Genomic DNA, 23,327 nt, shown 5'->3' on the forward strand with positions numbered 1-23,327 from the left:
CTGATTTCTGGACCTGTTGCTCTGCAGCATTTAAGAGCTCTGATTTGTAGTATAACTGCAACCCTCACTTATGGTGTAGTATAGTTTTAGTGGAAGCATTACATTGTGGCACAATAGGATGGCTAAAGATATTTTTTGTTTGATTTAAATACCAACAAAACAAAATGAAAGTTTTTAATCTGCCTCTTCAATAGAAATCAAACTAATGTAAATTATCTTTCTGCATTATTTATTGCTTTGATGTCCATCATGTAAAAACAGATCTTACCTCAGACAAAAGAACGAATACAGAGAGAATACCTTTAAAACAAACTTTATTGCATTGTTTATCAATACACCACATGATGTGCTTGTTTTGTTCAGATTTGATCTAGGGTGAGATGAAATGGGCATATGCTGAATTACACTGTGGAAACACAGTATAAAAAAGATAGACGACATGACAGCTCCCTAAAAGTGAAGCCAAACCCTCTCTATCGCCCCCTGCTGACTGGCTGCAGTATAGGTCATAAAGCACGCCTCCTCCATGTTAATAGATGGGACATGAGTCAAACTATGATATCAAAATACACACCGAATAGATTTCTCTCAAACAGGGTTTTGTCATTATAGCTAGTTCTTATCATGCTGATTTATGTCCAAGTTTAGTTTTAATTAGTTATTTGATGCTGTAAAAAGGATGATTGACAGCTCTGTTGACAAATACGGCTCCTGCAGGCGATCTGTTTTGGATTAGCAGAGTAGAGGAGGAACAGTGAGAGGAGACGTAACTAAAACAATCACTACAGTCATTGAAGTTTCCACATATGTGAACGTCTGCTTCAGACCAACACAAAGAAGTTCTGCTGTTAAATATGACAGCATGTGGAATCTTTGCCGGGTTTTTTTCGGTAAGTTGAGTGTGTGTTTTGGTTAGTGGAAGTGGCTAAGGCGGCTCCACCCGCAGATCTCTACTGCGCAACTCCGGCTCCAAATGACGTCACCGTCGCTAGATAGCACGGGGCTATTTTGGCTTCAATTTTGTGCAATGAGAGTACATGGAGACGCGTCGTCCATCTATATATGCACACAGTCATTGGTTTAACTTGTTACAATCCATTTAAATGGTAACTTGTCTTACAGAAGATTTCTAATTGAATTTAAGAAGGATTTGTAGGCATTTGAAAATCATAACAGTCTATTATACTGAAAATACTGACAGTGTTTGAGTAAGACTCAATCAGATATAAGATTGATTTTCATGTCGTTACTCCTCTCCTTCCTTCTCTTTATGAGCTACATAAGCTGTGTGCCACCTTGCACGTCATCCATTCAATAAAAAGTCTTAGAAACCCAATGCTGAGACATGGGGAGAAAGGAAAGGCATTTACCTTCATACATGATGACCGACCATACTTTCTATTCACATTGATTCCTGTCCTGGTTTTGCTACACAAAGCCTGATTGCACATTTGTCATAATAAGATCTTCAAGTCAGATGATTTGCTTTGGTACTGTAAGTGAACTGCAAACTGTAAAGCAGCCGTAACTGAGCTGCTAAGGAGGGACAATGAGTTTCAGGGTATGATCTAGGGCGATGGCTGTCAAGCCCCACACTCGATGCTTCCCGTTGCGAAACACCGGGAGTGTGTATGCATACTTGTCAGCTACGCGGAAGTGTGTATAGCCACGGTTCTGAGGGTCGCACAAGTGGGACAAGGTCACGGTGAAAATCTCCTCCACCTGGGAAAGAACGAATCAGAAAGGAGAATTTACAACTTTGGCTCTAAAAAGACATCAACTGGATAATTTGTTTACTTGCCTTCGCCTATACATTTGTATTTTTTGTTGCTAGTTAACAGCCAACATCCAATGTTTTGGAGGATGATGTAAAACCATATATAAAGATAATTTGGTGAAAGTGCAACATAAGTATCTGACCTCTAGGGACATGCATTTCTATAGAGTGACATCATACACTCGCTAACATTTCTTTACACCTGATATCTGCCAGTGTCTGTTTAACTGTATAAAACATCCATCCATCCATCTATACACCGCTTATTCTGTTCTGGGTCGCAGGTATTGACCCCAGCTGTCATTGGGCGAGAGGTGGGGTACACCCTGGACTGGTCGCCATTCAATCACAGAGCGGACACAGAGAGACAGACAACCATTCAAACTCACACCTAAGGCCAATTTTAGAATCACCAATGAACCTAACGAGCATGTCTTCATCTCCAAAAACACAACCTTCAGTCACTTACAAACATGGAACACGAAAAGAGAGAATGACTATACCTCTCCAGGGTTTGGTTTGAAGGACAGCTCCTCTAGGGGGCCAAGGTTAGCCAGCACAGGAGCAATCATCATCCCTGACTGGTGAGAGAGACAAGAGATACATAAAGCGTCATATTGACACACAGGTTCGGGGTTCAAAATGATTGATTATTAAAATTTCTAATCAGATAATTGAACTGTAAAAGTGAAGACATGTACAAATGATATCTAAACCCTAAGGATTTTTCGATGAGCATTGTTTACTCTTTTCCTGTTTTTGGACTAACATTTATGAAAAGGAATTGTAGATAGATAAATGGATATATATATAGATAAATGGATAGATACTTTATTGATCCTGTAAGAAAATAAAATTAGAGACAAAATTTTTAAAAAATAAAGGCTATTAATATAAAGGCAAATTTAAACAGGATGAGTAGAGAAAGAAATAACTTAATTGAAGCCATATTTAATACTATGTAACCCCTTTTCATGGCTTATGAAAATTTGCCATGAAAAAAAAACATTAATAGAAAAATGAAGAGCATCTTTAGCAGTAGCATACCACTAGTTTTACAATTTCCAAAAGGGCTGCACAATAAATCACAATTTCATTGTTATGGCAATATGAGCATTCACAATGAACACGTCGCAAAAGTCGGAATGTATCACAAGGAGTAAGAAAATGTAATTTCAGCATGCATACATTTGACCTATTGGAAGGAGCCCTGGGTATGATGTCAGTGCTTTCCCAGGGTTTTGCTGTAATCAGATGAAGCCTAAAAGGGGAATCTACACTGACACCGCAGCATCAGATGAACCTGCGCAACACCTTAGCGTCACTGCAGCATCTATTTTGCAATCTACACTGGCTGCAACTCGACAAAGATGAGTCTCAAAGTTAGCCGATGATAGTTGCGATTCCTAGCCTTAAATAGGGGTGGCAGCGACGCCAAAAAGTGTGCAGTCTGCCGGAAACAGAAGAAGATCGCAACCGACATGCAGACTTAATTCTTAATTGTGCATACATTCTGGAGGATGTAGAAGTCAAATGAGAAAGAATTAATAGGATTGGTTTACCCAGATGTTGAGGAAATCTTTCAAATTAATAAGACGGCGGCACGCACTGGTGCAGCGGCTCTTGGCTCTCTAGTTATATATTTTAATGCTTATTTATTGCCATCCTATGTCTTGTTTTTTTATGTTTCTATGTTGGAAATACATCACTTGAGTGTCGCTACTAATTTCGTTGTATTCCTATACAATGACAATAAAGGCTTTCTGATTTCTGATTTCATCATGCCTGCTCGTCAAGCCGATCAATAACTTTAAACTATTTAAAATGCACTATTTAAAATGTACATCGCAGTTTTCCCATATCATGAAAGCTTAATTTCCGACATATTTCAACAGTTGCAATTACCTAAAGTCTTAATGACACTCACATTGTCCCTGAGAGGCTTCAGGATTCCCCAGACCTTCTCTGTTGCCACATTAACACCCAGCTCCTCCCTTGCTTCTCTCAACGCTGTGTCCACCAAGTCTCTGTCCGATGGATCCCACTTCCCTCCTGCAAAGCTACAAAAGATTGGAAATTAGGGCAGATACAGTTCTCTTCTGAGCCTTATGTAGAGTTTTTTTATGTAGAGTTTTTTTTTTTTAAGTGAGCCACAAACCTGACATCTCCCTTGTGCCTGCCCTTCAGTGTGCTGGAGCGCAGAGTGAAGAGAAAAGCTGGCTCCCCCTCAACAGAGCAAAGAGAGACCAAGACTGAAGCCTGTCTCTCCTGGTTCTTCTCTTTCGTCCCCTTGTTCGCGTTGTATAGCTTCAAGTTGGGGCCCAGGCTCTGTCGACACCTGCTCTCATTCTCCAGGGATAGACAATATTTCCATCCGTCCGCCACTTGAGGGGCAGCCTGATAATGAGCTCTAGTTTCGTTGAAGCTGGAGGGGTGATGTCTACAATGAAAGTGATTCAAAACCCGTGGTGTATTTGTCAACGAGCTGAAATGTCTGAAAGAAAGCTGCCTGCGATATAAATTGTTTTGAAGACGGTTACACAGAGTCTTGCTGGTGAAACTGAGTGAAGTCCTTCTCCAGGGTTGAAGGCAAGTTGTGTTGATTAAACAGTCTGGGTAAGTGCTCACAGCTTTGACATTTTGATCTAAATTTTCCACAAAAGTGCATTTCCAAGAATCAGTCACTGGTTTATCCTTGGCAGAGACAGGAACCTGAGGAGGGTGGGGTGGGCTGGACAAAATAGCTTTAGTTAGGAGGTTTTGAAATGAAGCTTTTCTCAACTGATGATTTTCACTAAAGGACATCTGTGTTGAACAGGATACAGTCTTTGGGGACAATGATGACCCCTCCTTGCTTTCACAGATCCTTTCATATCTCCTTTCCTTCACATCTCTTGCACCAAGCCATCCAACTCCAGTGTACCCAGAGAAAGCTGAGAGGTGGGATTCTCTCAATATCAACAGTGGTCTAATGGGGAAGGACCACGTCAGGATCTGAGGGCCCCTAAACATCCTGTGAAGAGAAATAGAAACATGACATCAGCAATTGAAGCCCATTGTGCTCATTAGCCGATTAGCCAGCATGTAAACTTCTGACTATCCCACAGCTCAGATACGACAGACTCCACCTGCAGAGGAGATCATGATTAGGGTAAATGTCCCTTTTAAGCCCACCAAAACCAGACATTTTTAATATATATTGCCACAATTTAAGTGAGAAAATAATAGATGAAATGAAACAATCTCTCATTTGAAGTTTAGATAATCAATTTATACCACTTTTATGTTTTTATTATTTAATTTAAGGAAATATGTCCAACGTCTGGCACGGGCTTAATGGGTAACGAATGTACCCTTTAGGCCCAAGTGTGTTCTCAATAAGCCCCCTTCATGATTTACTGGTATATAAATAAATATAGATTTTAAATGTAACAAACTTGATCTATTCAAGTCTGTAATGTCTTATCTCTCAATAGTTTGTTTCATTTTGTCTCCACTCTTATCCTATGGCCTGTAAACGGTATTTGAAAGAGGTGAGCCCAGGCTATTTGCTGTGCTGTCAACACAGAAAAAGCCAAACTTACATGTCTTCAGTGGAATGTAGCCAAAACATTATTTACATACAAAATGAAAACTATGGTGGAAATCAATCTTCAACACTTAATCTTTCAATATGTGTTGTCATTTTGTCGGTATCTGTATCCTATAGTGTGCTGCTGGCATTTGAAATTGCCCAATATTTCTGGTCCAGCCAGCTTGTTGAAAGTGCAGGTTTTTATGAAGATTTCTGAAGACAGAATGACTGAAAGAAAAACAACCTGCATGTTCAACACTAATGTTCCAAAGATAGTAATATGATATGATAGATAGTAAATGAGTCAACTGCATGATTAACAATTAAAAAAAATAATTTTGCCAGAGATGAGACACTTCGTATGGTTCCCTCTCTGTACATACGGCATGCTTCCATCATATGTGCGCATGAGCTGTAGTTTTTCCTTGTTTTAGTCATCTAAACTGATCTGAAAAGTAAAGGTTTAAAAATGAGGCTAGTGCTGGTATAAGGCAAACAGTGCAAAGGTCACAAGGGAGAACATCTCAATTGAAAGACAGTCAATTGGGCTTAAAATGATACAGGTGGGCTTAATAGGGACGTTTACCCTACGTCTTGTTTTGGTCGGTCAGAATCTTGCTAATCTGATCTCACAGGTTCAGCCAAATTTAACACCATTGCAATACTTTACGTTACCTTTAACTTTTTCTGTAACTTATTAAGCTTAAATCTAAACTCGATTCAATTTTCCAAACCAACAAAGTTCAACCATTAGTCCACCATCGCTGTCAAACTTTGGCTACAGATGCTGGTTAGCCAGCTTAGCTACGTTTTAAATATATATAATAGCCGCTCTATGATATAAGTATCTGGTTTTTGACTTATTCTCAATCACCTTAAAATATCAATGGCTTGTGTCATACTCGTCAAGATTTCCTTTGGCTCGGATGTCAGTCACTGAAGTATATGCAGGATAACCATACCGTTAGCATAAAGCTAGCTAAATCATAGCTAGGCTAATGTCATAGGCCGACACTGAAACTTTAAATTAATAACAGGCAAAGACCCAGCATGTCCTACACGCCATAATAAGAAAGGCAGATGACCCATTTCAAAAAGAAAGCATCATTTGAACGCGGAAAACACTCACCTTAAAAGTTTAATCAATATTAAGTTGGCCTCTCGCCCGGCTAGCCGGCTGCCACTAGTCAACATGGCGCCGAGTAGCTTCATGCACGTCAGTGTTGCCCTAACTGCGCTGTGATGACGCCATATAGATATCACAAACCCACTACTCTTTCCAATTCGCTTTTATGTACTGCAACCCAGAGTTATTATAGTTTTGAAATTTTCATTAGTTTTTATTTTTATATAGTCTTTCATTTTGTTTTTTGATTCCAGTTTAGTTTTAATTAGTTTTACGAGTTCATAAGTTGTTTTATTTTCATTTTGAGGAATTAACTAGTTTTTGTTTAGTTTTTATTTTAGTTTTAGTCTTTGTTAATTATAATAACCCTGCTGCAAACTAATCGATTCCGTATGCGAGAAAGAATGTTGCATTATTTACTGATAACATCATTGGGGAAGTCCCCCCATTGTTTGCAATTTACATCACAAGTCATGTCCTCAGAGGTGTAAAACCAGTCTGTCCTCAACCAGACCAGACTTAATCATGTTTTAGTCAGAGTTTCAGTTTCTAAGGAGCCTAACATCACTACCTTTAGATTCTAAAAATTGTATGAGTGTCGTTTTAATATTTTTTTTTCATTTTCAATGTGGCATTAAGTTGCCACTAGTTTATGAGTCTTACAATGTATCTTTTAAGAAACTGGGAAGCACCTATGACATAAACGAGAGAAACTCCTCACCCCACCTGTTTTACCAGCCCAACCCTGAGCACAGGCTGCCTGACTTTTTAAGCAGCATGTGATTCATGTGAACTGGCATTTTAGTCTGCCAGCGTTGTGTGTATCGTTGTGTGTATTTCTTAAAGAGCTCACTAACATTATTCCTGGTCTCATTTGGTTGTCCATACATCCAGGTGTGACCTCCAAGAAATCTAGCTCATCCGTCTGTGTTTCACACAGGACCACATGGCATCTGCCTGGTCTGAGGAGGAGACTTTTGTCTGCTCAGTATGCCTGGACACCCTGAAGGACCCTGCCACTCTGCCCTGTGGACATTCATACTGCTTGGCTTGCATCAAGAGTCACTGGGACAAGAAAGACAACAAGGGTGAGTACAGCTGCCCCCAGTGCAGGCAGGTCTTCGACCCTCGACCCTCGCTGGCTAAGAGCACTGTGCTAGTGGAAGCCATGGAGAAACTTAGAACCAACAGCTTCAAGCAGAGCTCCTCCACAGCCGTCTCCTCTGCCCCACCGTCTATGCCTATCTACCTGGATGTCCTACCAGGTACCGTGCGGCGACAGGGCAGCATATACCCCCAGCTACCCACAGTGGAACCCAGGCCCTGCCCTCAACACAACCGACCCATGGACCTGTTTTGCAATGAAGACAAGGAGTGTGTGTGTGAGGTGTGCTGCCAGCATGGACACAAAGGTCACCAGGTGCTGAAACCACAGGTGGAGAGGAAGGAGAGACAGGTATGTGAAGGTCACGGCAAACATAACCTGATTACTATTATCGGTGCTATTCTCTAGTTTGCTTTTTCTCTCTGTTGTTTGTCTTGGTGAATAATGAGTTGAAGACAGGTGAATCAGGAACTGTGTTTTCATAGTAGCCTTTCCAAAATGTAGCTGAACTTGAAGTACTCGTCAAACAACTGTGTTTTCCTCTTGCATGAATGAAAGTGTTGTTTTTAAAAGGATTTTCTGGCCAAATATATTGTAATATCAGAACGGCTCATCCCAAATCACATTGTATGCCCTGTACTGCAACAGTGCGGCCTCTTTTCTTCTTTTGCTTACATGTAGATTGTGTGTGTTTGTGTGTCCAGAAAGAGCTCGCCCAGATGCAGGTTGACGTACAAAAGAAAATCCAGGAGACTGAAAAGCAGCTTAATGTTATCCCACATGTTGCCCGCCAACACAAGGTAAGCAAATGGTATGACTTTTATGTGTAGAAACCTTTGCACAATTTTCTACTTCTCATGTAGACAGAACATTTTAAAGCATCCCTTTTTTTCATAATTTCCTCATCCCGGCTCTTCCTTCATCCTTCTCTTCCTCCCGCTTCAACCCCAGGCCTTGGTACAAGCTCTAGAGCAAGAGAGCACAGAATTGTTCTCGAGCCTAGTCAAGAACGTGAATCAAACAGGCATCCAGGTTGGTGAGCTCCTCAGCACACATGAGGCCTCCTTAGGCAGCCAGGTCGAGAGTCGGATCCAAAGCCTGGAGCAGGAGGTGGCACAGCTGCGCTGGAAGAGTGAAGAGCTGTGCAGGCTGGCAGACATGCAGGACGACATCTGCTTCTTGAAGGTACTAAGTGTTGCTGGAACAGATCTCATTTAAATAAATGGAGAACAGATAAATGGAGAATAAATTGATTTTTACTAATACATGTAATACTGCGTGATATTTTTCTTAAGAATTTCCACACCATTGAGCTGCTGGGTCAGGCTGGTGCAACAGGAGAGTCAGTGCTGACTCAGGAGAAAGCAGAGGTTGACTCTATCCGCTCAGTCATGAAAGAACTGCAAGAGGCAATACAGGAGCAATGCAAAGCCAGCCTGGCCAAGATCAGCACATTACGTCAGTTTTACTCTTCTCTTCCCTTATTTTATCTTCTCTTCTTCAGTCAGTAAAACCTCTCTTTTTCTTTGCAGTGAATCAGGAAGCTGTGGCTCCAACAACCAATGGTGCAGACACAGCAGCAGGAGACACAACAGCAGCTGATAACGGTGGTCCGTCCAGTGCACAAGACACAGGTATGGTGAATTAAAATGACAAGTGCAGAAGAAATTTGCTTTTAGCGATAAACTGAGTGTTTCTCACAATTCATGCACTGTTTCATGTAGTGTATGAGATGACCACAGACCCTCCACCTTTGCCACCTCCACGACCTCAAGGTAAGTTACCGCAGAAGCTTCGTATACCGTTTGTCTGTCACTTAAGAAACAAGTGCTCTTGGAGTTTCTTTTGTTAGTAAGTTATTTTTTGCTTCATCTATTTTGCCCCCACAGGCCGTGAGCCTTCAACCAAATCTCAATCTCTACGTCCTGCAAGTCTTCACGGTAAGAGCCTGCCATGGAAAAAACTTTCATTGATGTTAAGTGGCACAGCTTCAAGGTTATATTTTGTTTACCCATTCCCTTGTTGCCTTTCTCTTTATCTCCCTGGCGATGAAGCTTCAGCCCCCCCTCCACCCTACGATCCACCTCCACCTCAAGGTAAATACAACAGACTGTATATAAAGATGGACGACAATTGTACAAAATTGAAGCCCCCCGTGATGTGTGCTCCCATCTTGTGTGGGTGACATCATTTGAAGACAGAGCTGTGCAGTAGCGATCGTAGCAAGATCCCGCACGTCGACGTGTTTAACAGCAGAACAGCTTCTAGTGTTGCTCTGAAGCAGACGTTCACAGATACGGAAACTTCAATGACTGTTGTGATTGTTTTAGTTACGCCTCCTCTCGCCGTTCCTCCTCTACTCTGCTATTTGGGAACAGATCGGCTGCAGGAGCCGGATTTGTCAACAGAGCTGTCAATCATCATTTTGACAGAATCAGATATTTAATTAGCAATACTTAACTTGTCAGAAAAATTAACACTTGGACGTAAATCAGCATGATAAGAACTAACTATAATGACAGAAACCATGTTTGAGAGAAATGTATTTGATGTGTATTTTGATTTTATAGTTTGACTCATGTTCCATCTGTTAACATGGAGGAGGCGGGCTTTATGACCTATACTGCAGCCAGTCAGCAGGGGGCGATAGAGAGGGTTTGGCTTCACTTTTATGGAGCTGTCATGTCATCCATCTTTTTTTACAGTCTATGGAAAATACAAAAAACCTCACACCAATAAGCATCAAGCTCTTTGATGGAATATGGGAAACCAAACAAACTGTTCAGAGGCATAAACATCCAGAAACAATTGATAATTCAGTTACAATATATGTGAAAAAATACTTAAAGTATTACTAAAACATTTTAAAAGCCATATTTCCTTACTCTCAAATACATTAAGATGTTTTATTTAAATGCATATAGCGATCTACATCCCATATGTTCAGATAATATGCAAAGTAAGAGACCAAAAGATGTGGAAAACTATTATTTATGTACAGAGATTGGTCTATACATCCTTGTATGAAAAAACTTTAACTACACTCTTGGTTCAGACCTCTAGGTGTGAGAGTCTTGAGAGTAAAGATGTAAAGAAAATTCTCTTTGGAGTAAGAAGGTTTCAATATAGACCTCTGATTCTATACATTATTGTTTGTATTCCTTTTAGCACCTCCTGCAACAAAATTGGGACTTGCCAATCCAGACCCAAAGACAAGAGGAGAATTGCTGAAATGTGAGTTCATCATTTTCCACAAAATAAACATTATAGAGAACATAGTGTTAAGCCTTTTAGGCGGGGTCCAGAGTCTTTACTAAAATGTATCCTCTCTCCTCAGTTCGCTTTGAACCCACCATGGACCCCAACACCGTGTATCGCCACGTGCAGCTGTCAGACACAGGTCATAAAGCCACAATGAAGGCTGAGAACCTGAACCCACCAGACCATCCTGAGCGCTTCGACTTCTGGAGACAAGTTCTCTGCAGAGAGCCGCTGGCGGGGAGCCCGTACTACTGGGAGGTGGAGTGGAAAGGCCAGAAGGTGAGGAAACGGATGGACTTAATAGGGTGTATTAATCATTAATGAAAATCCTAGCTAAGTTTAAGAATCCATCCATCCGTCCATTTTCCTCTGCTTATCCGCGGTTGTGTCACGGTGGCAGCAGGCTAAGTTAAGTTAGCCTAGGCGTCCCTCTCCCTAGCAACATTTTCCAGCTCCTCCTGGGGGATCCCGAGGCGTTCCCAGGCCAGGTGGGATATATAATCCCTCCAGTGAGCTCTGGGTCTGCCCCGGGGTCTCCTCCAAGTTGGATGCACCCATCCTAATGAGATGACCGAACCACCTCAACTGGCTCTTTTCGACACGAAGGAGTTGCAGCTCTACTCTAAACTCCCTCCGGATGTCTGAGCTCCTTACCTTATCTCTAAGTCTGAGTCCAGACACTCATTCTTTCAGTCACTACCCAGAGCTAATGAGTATGTTTGAGTTTAAATCGACAGGTAAATTGAGAGCTTCTCCTTAAGGGTCAGCTCCTTCTTCAAGACGATCCGGTACAATGCCCACAATACTGCAGACGATGCACCAACCCGTCAATCTCACGATCCATTTTATTTAAGAATTTAATGTCATCTAAAAACTCTGGATTAAACCACAACTGAGGACTTGAGGTTACTTGATAGTAGAGTCATTTTTGCCCAACTTGGTAGTACTTTATTTCATTAGACACATGGGTCCATGTCAAAACACAATACATACAATAAAAGACAAGGACAACAGTAGTGAGTGAAAGCGTTCACTAACCAGAGAATGTCACGACAAATTCATAGCAAAATAAACAATCAGCAGTCTGTCCAAACAAAGATGGAGGCCCCTTTGTTTTCTTTGGATATAAGTTGCTTCATTTTCTTTTGTAAATTTTACTAGAAACAGGTCAGTTTTAACGTTGCAACAGATTTTATGTCTTACACATTTCACTATGTTGCATTTCCTGCTGCAAGAGGTCACTGACTGTCATAAGTTGTTGATTGTGCACCAAATTCCCTCTAAACATTATAATTATTATACTTCAGTGTTTGCAAAAAGCAAAAAAACATTTTCCCCTGTTTTTTTATTTAGAATAATGACTGATGTACAGTCACTTATTTGGATTTTAAGACAAACCAGCAGCTTTGTTCGGAGATGAAAATGTCTGTAAAGTTACTAATCCACTCTTTACTGCAACTGGATGGATTGCATTAAATCTGGTACATTTAAACCAAACTATGAATCCAAATGATTTTAGTGATTTATACAGTGTTTGGGTTTTTGAGTGACATGTCAGGGTGAATTTGAACTTCGAAAACTTAACTTTTAATCATCATATCTCAGTTGTAATTTTTCCAATACTTATTGGACTAAGTTCTTGCAGAACTAATGTCACTTACAGGCCTCAACTGAACTTTGAGTAATATTTAAAAGCAAATGTTAGCATATTAATTTTGTTTTATTATATCAAATATAAAGCCTTAAAGACCTAGAAGACGGTTTAGTTTACACCCTTTACATATTATTTTCAGGTTTTGACAATACTGCAGCACCAGGACCTAACCCTTTTTTCTCCTCACAGATCACCATCGGCGTGGCCCAGAAGGAGATGGAGCGTAAGGGTTCTGATGACAAAAGCCGCCTGGGCCACAATATTCTCTCATGGAGCTTGTACTGGTCCGGGACCGGCTTCTCCTTCTGGCACAACGGCAAAGACAAACTCCTGGGCTCACCTAAGGCCCGACGGATCGGCGTCTATGTGGACCAGCACGCAGGGATTCTGGCCTTTTACCGCATCGCCCACAACCAGGCTGATCTCATCCACCGGCATCAGACCCAGTTCACCGGCCCGCTGTACCCAGGGTTCAGGTTCTGGGCTGGAGTAGGCGCAGAGGTGACCGTTTGTCCACTGGATTGAGTTGTCTTTGTAATGTATTGTTTCTCATGATATCCTAAAAAAATTACACAAATGTCTGGTTTTCATAAAATATTTTTCACCAGCTTTTATTAATGTCATGAATGTCTACGTTAATAAAGAGCAGTAAACGCACATTTTATCTTGACATGTCTTTTTTTTAACATTATATTTAGTTTATTTTATACAGTAGGGGTCAGAATCGCAGGGTAACTCACCATACAATGATTCTGTGATAATTGATATATTGCAAGAAAATCATAAAATGATATATCACAATATCGGATTAACAGCCAATTAATTTCCGTTTATGTTAACCTCATTTATGTCACAAGCATTACTGCGAGGAGTCATGCAGTAGTGACGCGGTGAGTCAAAATCGCAGGGAAATCTGTTCAGGGCGTCATATTTGTAAATTTAAATTTGGCGTCAGCCTATCAATAATTGTGTCGTACAAATCAGGTTAGAAGATATATACGTATTGATAACCCTATTATACAGTGTATAATAGTATATTTCAAGCATAATACTTCTCTCAGCCTTTTAAGTTGTTAGGTTGGGGAAAATGTGACTGCTCATGGTTGACTTATGTAATTGTGTGAATATTACACTGTAAAAAAAAACTTGTTGTTTGAACCAAAACAGTTCGTGTCCAGGCAGCTGAAAGATTTCAAGTTGACTGAGAAAAAGAGGGATACTGGGTGATCGCAACGTGTTAAACTCCAGGTGAATGCCAGGTGCTCTTGAGGGAAGCCACTGAACTTTCTTCAGGCACACTCACACCGAGCCAAGGATTTAGTTTAAAATGCCTTTATTGAATCAGGGCATCTCTCATAAAAAACATTAAGAAATAAACGCTGACTGGTTTTGTGCCTCATCGGGTCTTCCTCAGGGCGTGGCTAGGAAAAGTCACGAAAGGTTAACTTATATCATCAAGTGGCCTGGAGGCTGAACTACGCCAGCATAATAAATACATACTGTATATCATAAATAGTCAGATTGAAAAAGTAATGCCATTAGTAGTTAACATTGACTATGTGTTACCTTTAATGTTCGATATAAGGAGTCAAAATGAAGAAAGTGTCGCTTAAATATTTGATAGTTGATAAATAGAAGATAAATTGAGATAAATTTATATTGATTCAAAACAAGTAATTTGTCCCAGTTAAATGAAATGGACATTAATGGAGTTGAACTTAAAGCCTTTAGTTTACTCCGTTCTTAATTAATATTTAGTCGCCATATAATTCTCTTGTTTTGTCAACTCACTGTTTTGTCATTTGATTTCATACATGGCCAGACCAGGATGCTAACCAGAGATCTTCCAGATCATACAGCCATATTGTGTCAACTTAAAGTTATAATCTTGAAGATCTCAGTTTCATTCTATTTGGCGGCACCTTATGGCGACAAACGGCAATTGCAGGAGCGTGCTTCCCAGATATCCAGACGTCCATGGCTGGCTCCCTTTGTTACGGTTGTAACTCTTGATTTTCCTCGCTGATGGTCGCTTTCCTTTTTAGACTGTTTGCCTTCATCTGAGCGTCGAATTTGTTTCTTTTTCTTTGGATTTTCACTTATTTTTGAAGTTGTATCTGTGGTCATTAATCTTTTCTTTGTTTGTTCAGCCATAGTAGATTACTGTTTACTCGCAACACTTGCAGAGACAGGAAAAGCAGCCGCTTAGCTCCGCCTACCCTCTCTGGCAGACCAACCACTGCTGGCTGATGGAAAACGCGTCACTAACTGGGCGCTGCTTGTCGGCAGCGACACGCAGTCCATAATTCTACTCTATACTGCAAATGCAAAGGCCTTCATCAGTGGGCCGTAGGCTCAATCACCATTGTGTTACCACATTTGGCGATAGATAGTGACTTAACAGACATTTATTTACATAAAAATCTGTGAGGTTATCACTTTAATAATATATTTAAAGACAAAGGATTATCTTCGCACTATTTTGACTCACATTCTTAATTTCAGTAGAATATTTTTTGTCAGTTGGAAAACTTTTTATTAGTTGAGATACAGAAACACAAAATATAGAGTCATCACATTTACACTAACTTCTAGTTAAACTGGCAATAAATAAAAAGTAACCATAACTTATTGTTTGGACAGAGTATACAGCATCTGGAAGCATCCACCTGTTTATGTGACTAAAGGAATAACCAGGATAGTGCTGATCTTATCTTGGATCCCGACACCTCAGTGACCTGGAGGCTTTTAAGCTCCACCTCCGTTCTAACCTTATTTGTGGTATCTTTAGTATTCCCACATGGATTTGGAAAGAACTATTTGACCTTCATTTGAAGGCTGTCGTCCGATTCCTTTCTCATTAACCTGCAAATCAGAGTCCTGATTTAATTTAATATTTGGAGAAAACATTTTATTATTCCAAACATTCATCAGCATAGCCTCACAGCCAAACTCGCGTAATCCGACACTATTCACAGAAGGACAATGACACTCTCATTTTACACGTGGGGGCAGCAGCTTGTTGCATCTTGGCCTGATTGATAACATATACTGAACACTGATGGCTTCTGGGTGCAAAATATCTATCTTTAATTTTTTATGTAAAAATCTGCTTGTGTAAAAAGAATTCACGGTCACGGCTGAACAACTTATGGATTGATATGGACACAACCCTTAACTCTCGCAACTCGCATCTCGCAGTTTTACATTAATCAAACACCACAGTATTTTTCATGACCATCTTTAATACATAATAAAGCATTTCCTGCTGCTTGTCAACACAGGAAAGACACACATCTTTGTGTGCCGATGGGAACTCTATCAGAGGATAGTCGATACCTGACCTACATCTACAACACAAAGCCCTGGAGGGTACGTGTTAGTATGTGTGTGTGTTTGTGAAGCCCCTAGTCCTAAAGAAAAGGTGTATATGTGTACATGTATGAAGGCAAAAAAGGCCGGACTATAGGGTAAACAGGGAGGAGCTGGTTGATTGAATAGATGTGATGGGAAACATATATATAGACGTGTGACCCTGCATCAGTACATTACACCTTCTGCCCTTCTGAAGCCATCATCAGTCGCCAGCATCACTATGAGAGGTAAGAATACATGTATAGGAAACATGCAACAATAGATGCATGCAGGGAGACTGTTAGAAAAAGTGACATTAATGTTATAATGTAAGCGTCATATTTTCTGTACTCAATGTTAAAAGTCTCCATCTCTTCTTCTCCCAGCTCTTGTATTGCTGTGTCTGCTGGAATTAGCATTCGCCCAGACTAAAGATTATTCCTGGGGCGGACCTGGAAGCGCGGGGAATGGAGCTGTTGATCCCAACACGGAAAATGGTGAGAGATTGTTTATTGAAAAAAAGAGTCAATTTATAGTCAAGGTGTCGCCCTATCTGCAACCACCTGTTTTTTTGTGTGTGTGTGTTCAGTGTGTCTTACGGACCAGGCCTCGTGTGGCTGCTGTCTGATGCAGCAACAGATCCACAGGATGAAGGAGTTCTTTAATATGAGCCTCAGCGAGCTGGAGAAGGAGCTGGTCAAGACAAAGACGGTCCTCAACAATGTCAGAGGTGAGACAACGTGCATGAGCTACACAAACCAGAGAAGTCCGTCAAAACATCTTAAAGCCACAGGAGACCCAGATCCAAAATAGCCTTCTAACTGCCAACTTTACAAGTGAAGTTAATTCATGTATTTAAGTTAAGTTATAAAAATAGGTTGTGGAACTATTTACATATTGATATTTACCAAGATATTATATGACATTCAATATTTTCTCCAGCATATTTAGAACTGTTACAGTAATGAATCTACCTCTGGGGTTTTCCTTAAAGGAGCAATCCGCCCCTGGAAAAAGCCACTGCCACTCAAAGCTGGTGTTCTCTGTAATCGATAGAAGCAATAATATTTGAAATTGGCACCATAGCTGTGGAGAAAGTTGTACAAACAGCTCGTGGTTTCGCCCATTCTACATTCCTACAACACCCAGGGTGCATTGCTCCAAGCCTGAGTGAAATACTACCGTTTCGCTCAGAGTGGTACAGAATCTGAAATACGACGAGAATATACCGGTGTCGGATCCTGAGGAAGTGTAGTTTAGCGAGCTCCCTGGCCTCCGCCAGATGACACGTTTTATGCAGTCTGGCCGAGGTTTTCGAGGGCCCATTGGAGAAGCGGATAGTGTCCTCCAAAGGCACAGAGCGAAAAAAAAATGGCATAATGGCATTAGCTCCCCTGATAGGACTGAGGTTGAAAATCGGTGAACTGGCCCTTTAAGTTAACCTTGAGCTAAGTCCTCCTAGTCTCTGATTGGTTAGTTCAGAGACGTGATGAGTAACGAGGTTGTTGTGAAGTTGATTAAGTGTTGAGAACAGTAAAAGTGATGCATAAGAAAGTTACACGTCTCCATCCTGCTTCTTCTTCTAATAGAAGTGATCCAACTACCTCACATTGAACCCTCCCTCTACATCACAATGTAATTTAGGGTTTATTAACATCAAAGTAAACCTCTAAAAATTGCAAGAAATTAGTTTCAACCCAAAACAATAATATTGTCTTTTTAGTTTCTGTGAACTTTCCTGATTTGAATTAGGCAGCTATTTGGCTGTTTACACGGAGCGTTAGCATCTTCCTCCGGTTAAGTATTGCTACAGAGCCATCATTTAGCAGTGCATTCATAGCTTTGAGAACTACTACGGGAACCTAAACCTCTTGGGCTTTTCCAAGTGCAACTTCATGTTTGTCTCTTCCCTTCTGTATCCGCAGCCAGCCGCAGTGCTTTCTCTGTCGCCCTGACCAGTGAAAAAAGTTTGAAATGCTTCGGCCCCTACCGCGATGACAAGATCATCCCCTACCAACACGTCTTCATCAACCTGGGAGGCGGCTACAGCTTGAGCACCGGTATCTTCACCGTGCCCCGCTCTGGGGTCTACAGCCTCGCCCTCACCGTCTACAGCGACGCCGGTGCTCCTGGCAACACCTTGGCCGCCTGCGCCGGTCTGCTGGTGAACGGAAAGGTGATCGCAGGGCCGAGAGAGAAGAATATGCAAGACCAAGAGGACAGCGCCACTATTGTTGTGGCGGTGCACCTGAAGGCAGGGGATATGGTGGCTGTCAACCTCCCCATTGGATGTTTCCTCTGTGACGACAGCAGCCATTATAACACTTTCACTGGTTTCCTGCTTTATGCTACTGATTAAATTAGCGAAATGTAGCTGCTATGAGATCTGTACAAGTGTTTTTAGCCTTTAATTTAACTGCTATTTTGTATTCTCACCCACACCATCAAGATGCTCTCATCTTTAATTTGGTTGTTTTGTGTTTTGGCTGAGGCAAAGTTTACATCCACTGATTACTGTCATATATTCTGAGTATCTTTGCTCTTGTAAATCTAGCAATAACTGTTCATATGAATACAAAATTGTGATGGAAATCTGTGACATTTCTGGAAAATTACAGGAAATAAAATGAGGATTATAAACAAATTAGTGGTGTCATGCAGTAGTCATGTTTCAATCGCCACAATAGCACAACGGAGAGTTTAAATAATTCTACACAGAGTTAGCATTGCACTCCTAAGGTATAGTTCACTAGCAAGGACCACACCATCAACAGGAAGCGATTTAACAATTTACGGATTGATGATAATGATGATTGGGCGTGGAGAGGTTCGAAGTTCTTGCGGTTAGCACTTTGGGGAAGCTTTACTGGGGATCTGCCATAGCACCCGGGCACGACGAACCCCTTCAGGGCCCTACGGATAGGAGGACAGAACGAAACTACAAGAGCAAGGGTGTGAGGGAGGGGTTTGAATTTATGGGAATGCCAGTGTGGTCCTGCGCCTAAGACGTTGCTATATAGCATCAGGATAAGCGGTATAGCTAACACAAGGATTTAGAATTGGCAGCTAAAGAAAGAGTCAAAATTGATGCAGTAGGACCACAGATTATTTCAGTCTTCTTTATTGTCATTTGTGACATTACCCAAAATGCAACCCAAACGCAGCAGTCTGTGAGCTGCTATCCTTTAGCATAGTTGAGGCTACACAGGCCTGGTAAGCTAACTTCCTTGTAACTCCACAACCCCGGTTTTTAACTTTTTCAAAGTTAAAGTCCTCGGACCTAACTAACTCAAATATGACTCTTTTCTAGTGATATTCTCCCTGTACAGTAAACAGACTTTGATAGGTAAAATGTGTGGAGTTGCCCTTTTACGATTCTCTTTATGGTTGCTAACAAACACGGCTAACTTCTTTAGGACTACACCTTGAATTTTAATCATTCTTAATTAAACACACATTTTACGAAGCCCTTTAGCTGTATAATCAAGCACATTTTGGTTCCACTTTATGTGCCCTCTTATCAAGATGGGGAAAACTATACTGTTTCACATGCCAGGTGAAGAACTATTGTACTGGTTCAGGGTCAAAGGAGCTGTGGCCTGTCACAGCTTTCAATGGGTGTATCATGTTCACAATGCTAAGGCTACTAAGGCAAGGCTGGCTGACCCACATCCTCTTGCTATAGGGTGGCAGTTACACAGTGGCCGACGAGGGCAAACGCGCAGCAAATACAGAAATGATGCAAATTCAAAAACACATGCAAAAGTACGAAACAAATGCAACGTTGGAAATGCGCTGCAAATGGAAAAAACGTGCCGCTAAAGACCAAAACAAACGCATTGATATCAATCGAATTCAGAAATTACACAAAGTCAAAAACACACAAACCCAGAAAACACGCAAAAAAACCCCGCTGCAAATCCAGTCCGCAACACGGTAGTGTTTCAGGCCTGGGATGCTTTCCCTTGACTGGATTTGCAGCGTTTCTCTATTAGCAGCCTGTTTTTTTTAATGGAATTCAATTGACCCTGTTGGCCACCGTACAAAATTTTTTAGCGCTGGCAATACTTAAACGGTCAAATGCCTGCAAAACTGAAGGCCAGGCAACATTCCCAAAAGTTTCTGCTGTATTTAGTGTTTCAAACAAATTAGCAAATGTTAGCATGCTAGCGTGGTAAACATTGTAAAAATTACCCGCTTGAAACGGGTTTATTAGTATTACCATTGTGGATATTTTAGCATGCTGGCATTAGCATTTAGCTCAAAGCAAGTGCAGACTCACAGAACCATTCACATTAAGACTTGAGACCCTCGTTTGATTAACTGTGTACCCAATTTAGTATCTTTTACTACTACCCGAATGAACAGTATAGTCAGTCCCAGACCTGGTCGAATATTACCTGCTGCTAAGTGTCATCCAAACAGAATGGTATTTTGAATCAGCCCCTCGTTCTTTCTACAGGTATAGAAAAGCAAGATCGGATTCTGTATAGCACACCTCACAGGTGGTTGGACCCAGTGCATGGCGAAAATCATGTTTGGCTGCAGACGTGAAATCTGAACTCCAGATACTAAACCGCTCACCTCAGGCAATACCAGGGTAGCATCATCTACAAAGCCCTGAAAGGTGTGTGTCTGCCTGGGTGTGGCTTTTAGACAATGAGTGCCCCTAGTGATGCAGAAATAAAGTGCCAGTTATGAAGCCAAAAAGGGTGGACTATAAAAAAACAAAAACAAGGAGGAGCGATGTCAAAAGAGGAGGAATAAAAAATAAGATATTAAAAGGAGGGGCTATCAGAAAAATATATATCCACAAATTTTTTGTCCCATGATCAGTCTGCGCACCTTCCGTCCTTCTGATCCGTCACCATTTTCCAGCTTCAACATGAGAGGTGAGACGAGATAAAAGTGTTTTATTTTGGAGGGGAGGGCAACTTGGAACCTTTAAAACTGAGAGGTCAGAAGTAATGGAAGTAGTTCTCGGTCGAAAAAAATCCAGATTAAGGTCGGCTTATTTCCAATTTGTGTATAATTTTGTAGGATAAAAGTCTGTATGGTAAGATTTAAAGCAGATAACATTTTTTTTGGGGGGGGGGGGAGAATATTGTGTGACTTTATTAATAAGCCATCTTTTATTAAAAGTTTAAATTAGTCTTAAAATTAGGAAAAGGGCCGAAACAGCTATAATTCACTCTCAACTTATTCCCAGTAAAAAGTAAAAGCATCAAATGTAATGCAAAACGTTTTTTATTATTATTATTATTGTAAATGTAATTTTTCTTTTCTACACCAGCCCTTGTATTGCTGTGTCTGCTGCATGTTGGGCATACCCAATACGGCTGGAATGGACCTGATATAGTACTGAGTCCAGAACTTTATCCAAAAGATGGTGAGAGATTGTTCAGGGATAAGTCTGTCCCTTCCGTTCACACATGGTTAATGTATCTGCAAATCCTACAACCTGATGTATTTACGTGTGTGTTTGTGCATGCTCAGCGTGTCTGCAGGACCAGGCGTCGTGCGGCTGTTGTCTGATGAGGGAACAGATGCAGAGGATGGAGTGGTTCTTTAACTACACCTATGAAGAAATGAGCAAAGAGCTTGAATACACAAAGCTAAACCTTGATCATATGAGAGGTGAGAGATACATCTGGATGGGCCGAGAAAGAGGGATAGAGAGAGCGGCAGAACGAGAGAGAAAGCACAACGACAGATAATGCAGACTTATGGTTACGATGCCAATAATGATAGTAGAATTATGTCTAATATTTCTTCTTCTTCTTCAGGCAGCCGCAGTGCCTTCTCTGTCGCCTTAAACCAGAACAACAATTTAAAGTGCCTCGGCCCCTTTGATGATGACCAAATCATCATGTACCAACATGTCTATCTAAACCTGGACGACAGCTACAACATTCAGAGCGGCATCTTCACCGTTCCCCGCGCTGGTGTCTACAGCCTCTCCGTCACCATCTACGCTTCTTCCACGGAGACCTTGGCCGCCTGCGCCAATCTGGAGGTGAACGGCAAGGTGGTGTCCGAGCTACTCGAGAATAACGGCCAGGACCTTGAAGACAGTGCTACAGTTGTTGTGGCCATACAACTGGAGGCTGGGGATGCAGTGTACGTCCTCTTGCCCAAAACGTGTGTCCTCTGTGATGAAAAAAGCAATCGCAACACTTTTACTGGTTTTCTGCTGTATGCCACAGACTAAGTGGGGAAATGTAGCTGTCCTCTGCTTTGTAATAACCATAAATTGAGTTTCTTAATCTGTTAGATAAAATATTTCAGTTATAACTTGTAGGCCTTACCATGCCATCATCCTTATTTTGTTTGATTCCATCATGTTCTACTGTTTTTTTCTTGAGGTGATGTCCAAATTGTTATCATTACCTTTCAGATAATCCATGTTTTAATCCACAGCTGAAATGTCTTTCTCATGTCATGCTGTTTCATAAGCTCTTGATATTGAAGCGGTAAGCGTTGCAATGTAGCGTTGTAATAGGAAATTGAATACGTGACATTGCTGTACTTAAAACTTACAGAGAAAATAAACAGCACTTTTAAAACAATAAGTTACTTTGTTTTAATCTCCATTAAAGAAACTATCCATCCATCCATTATCTATACAGCTTATCCTGCTCAGGGTCACGGGGGCGGGCTGGAGCCTATCCCAGCTGTCATTGGGCGAGAGGTGGGGTACACCCTGGACTGATCGCCAGTCAATCACAGGGCTGACACATAGAGACAGACAACCTCTCACGCTTTACAGGCACACTTTAGAGTCACCAATGAACCTAACGAGCATGTCTCTGGACTGTGGGAGGAGGCCGGAGGGAACCCAGGCATGCACAGGGAGAACATGCAAACTCCACACAGAAAGGCCCACTTAGACCAAGCCGGGACTCGAGCTAGGAACCTTCTTACTGTGAGGCAACAGCACTAACTAAAGTAAAGTATTAATAAAGTAGACTGTATTAAAGTATTAATATGTATCAATGTTATTGAAAACTAGATTGTCAAAAACATTTTTGTTAACTGAAATAAAAATAAAAGCTAACTGAAACTGTATTGTGTGTTTACAAAACTAACGGAAATAAAATAAAATTGTCTTAAGTTTTGTCAGTTTATTTCATACATATGCCGAGTATTTTTGCTGGATATTAAATCCTCCTTCCAGTTTATTAGCTAAGTATTACAAAAAAAAAAACGTAACACTAAAACCAATAAAAACGAAGTATTTTCAAAAAATAAAAACTAAACTAAAAAATAACTAAACCTAAAATTCAAAGCTATTACAACTTTGATATACAGTATTTACAATATTTAAAGAACAACTTGTAGATCACTTGTTGATTAAGTTGGATTATTAATGACACTACTGTGTGCTTATGATAAAGCTTTAACATTAACATTCTTGGATAGACACTTTGTTTTTAACATGGAGAAAAAATGCTTGATCATGGTGTTTAATTATGA

The 23,327-nt window shown here is 40.8% G+C and overlaps 3 protein-coding genes across 3 annotated transcripts; 2 read left to right on the plus strand and 1 right to left on the minus strand.

Annotated features, from left to right (window-relative positions):
* Positions 1-307: 307 nt before the first annotated feature.
* Positions 308-6,563, minus strand: nudt8 (nudix hydrolase 8). The gene is made up of 5 exons (XM_069676658.1): positions 6,481-6,563; positions 3,936-4,790; positions 3,705-3,837; positions 2,281-2,358; positions 308-1,722 (listed from the first exon to the last, which is right to left on the minus strand). Exons 1-5 carry the CDS (start codon positions 6,561-6,563, stop codon positions 1,537-1,539), a joined length of 1,335 nt encoding a protein of 444 aa, XP_069532759.1. The 3' UTR covers positions 308-1,536.
* A 731-nt stretch (positions 6,564-7,294) lies between these two features.
* On the plus strand, positions 7,295-13,125 carry ftr86 (finTRIM family, member 86). Its single transcript, XM_069676691.1, has 11 exons — positions 7,295-7,933; positions 8,287-8,382; positions 8,534-8,767; positions 8,878-9,040; positions 9,115-9,216; positions 9,307-9,357; positions 9,472-9,522; positions 9,637-9,678; positions 10,751-10,816; positions 10,920-11,122; positions 12,687-13,125. Exons 1-11 carry the CDS (start codon positions 7,424-7,426, stop codon positions 13,020-13,022), a joined length of 1,854 nt encoding a protein of 617 aa, XP_069532792.1. The 5' UTR covers positions 7,295-7,423; the 3' UTR covers positions 13,023-13,125.
* Positions 13,126-15,806: 2,681 nt separating this feature from the next.
* Positions 15,807-18,210, plus strand: LOC138604547 (complement C1q-like protein 2). Its single transcript, XM_069676476.1, has 4 exons — positions 15,807-15,869; positions 16,216-16,348; positions 16,441-16,581; positions 17,777-18,210. Exons 1-4 carry the CDS (start codon positions 15,807-15,809, stop codon positions 18,208-18,210), a joined length of 771 nt encoding a protein of 256 aa, XP_069532577.1.
* Positions 18,211-23,327: the final 5,117 nt, after the last annotated feature.

The sequence above is a fragment of the Semicossyphus pulcher genome, unplaced genomic scaffold, assembly GCF_022749685.1.
Source record: "Semicossyphus pulcher isolate SPU_LCO1_2020_fin unplaced genomic scaffold, fSemPul1.0.p SCAF_26, whole genome shotgun sequence".
In the NCBI taxonomy this organism is placed as follows: Eukaryota; Metazoa; Chordata; class Actinopteri; order Labriformes; family Labridae; genus Semicossyphus; species Semicossyphus pulcher.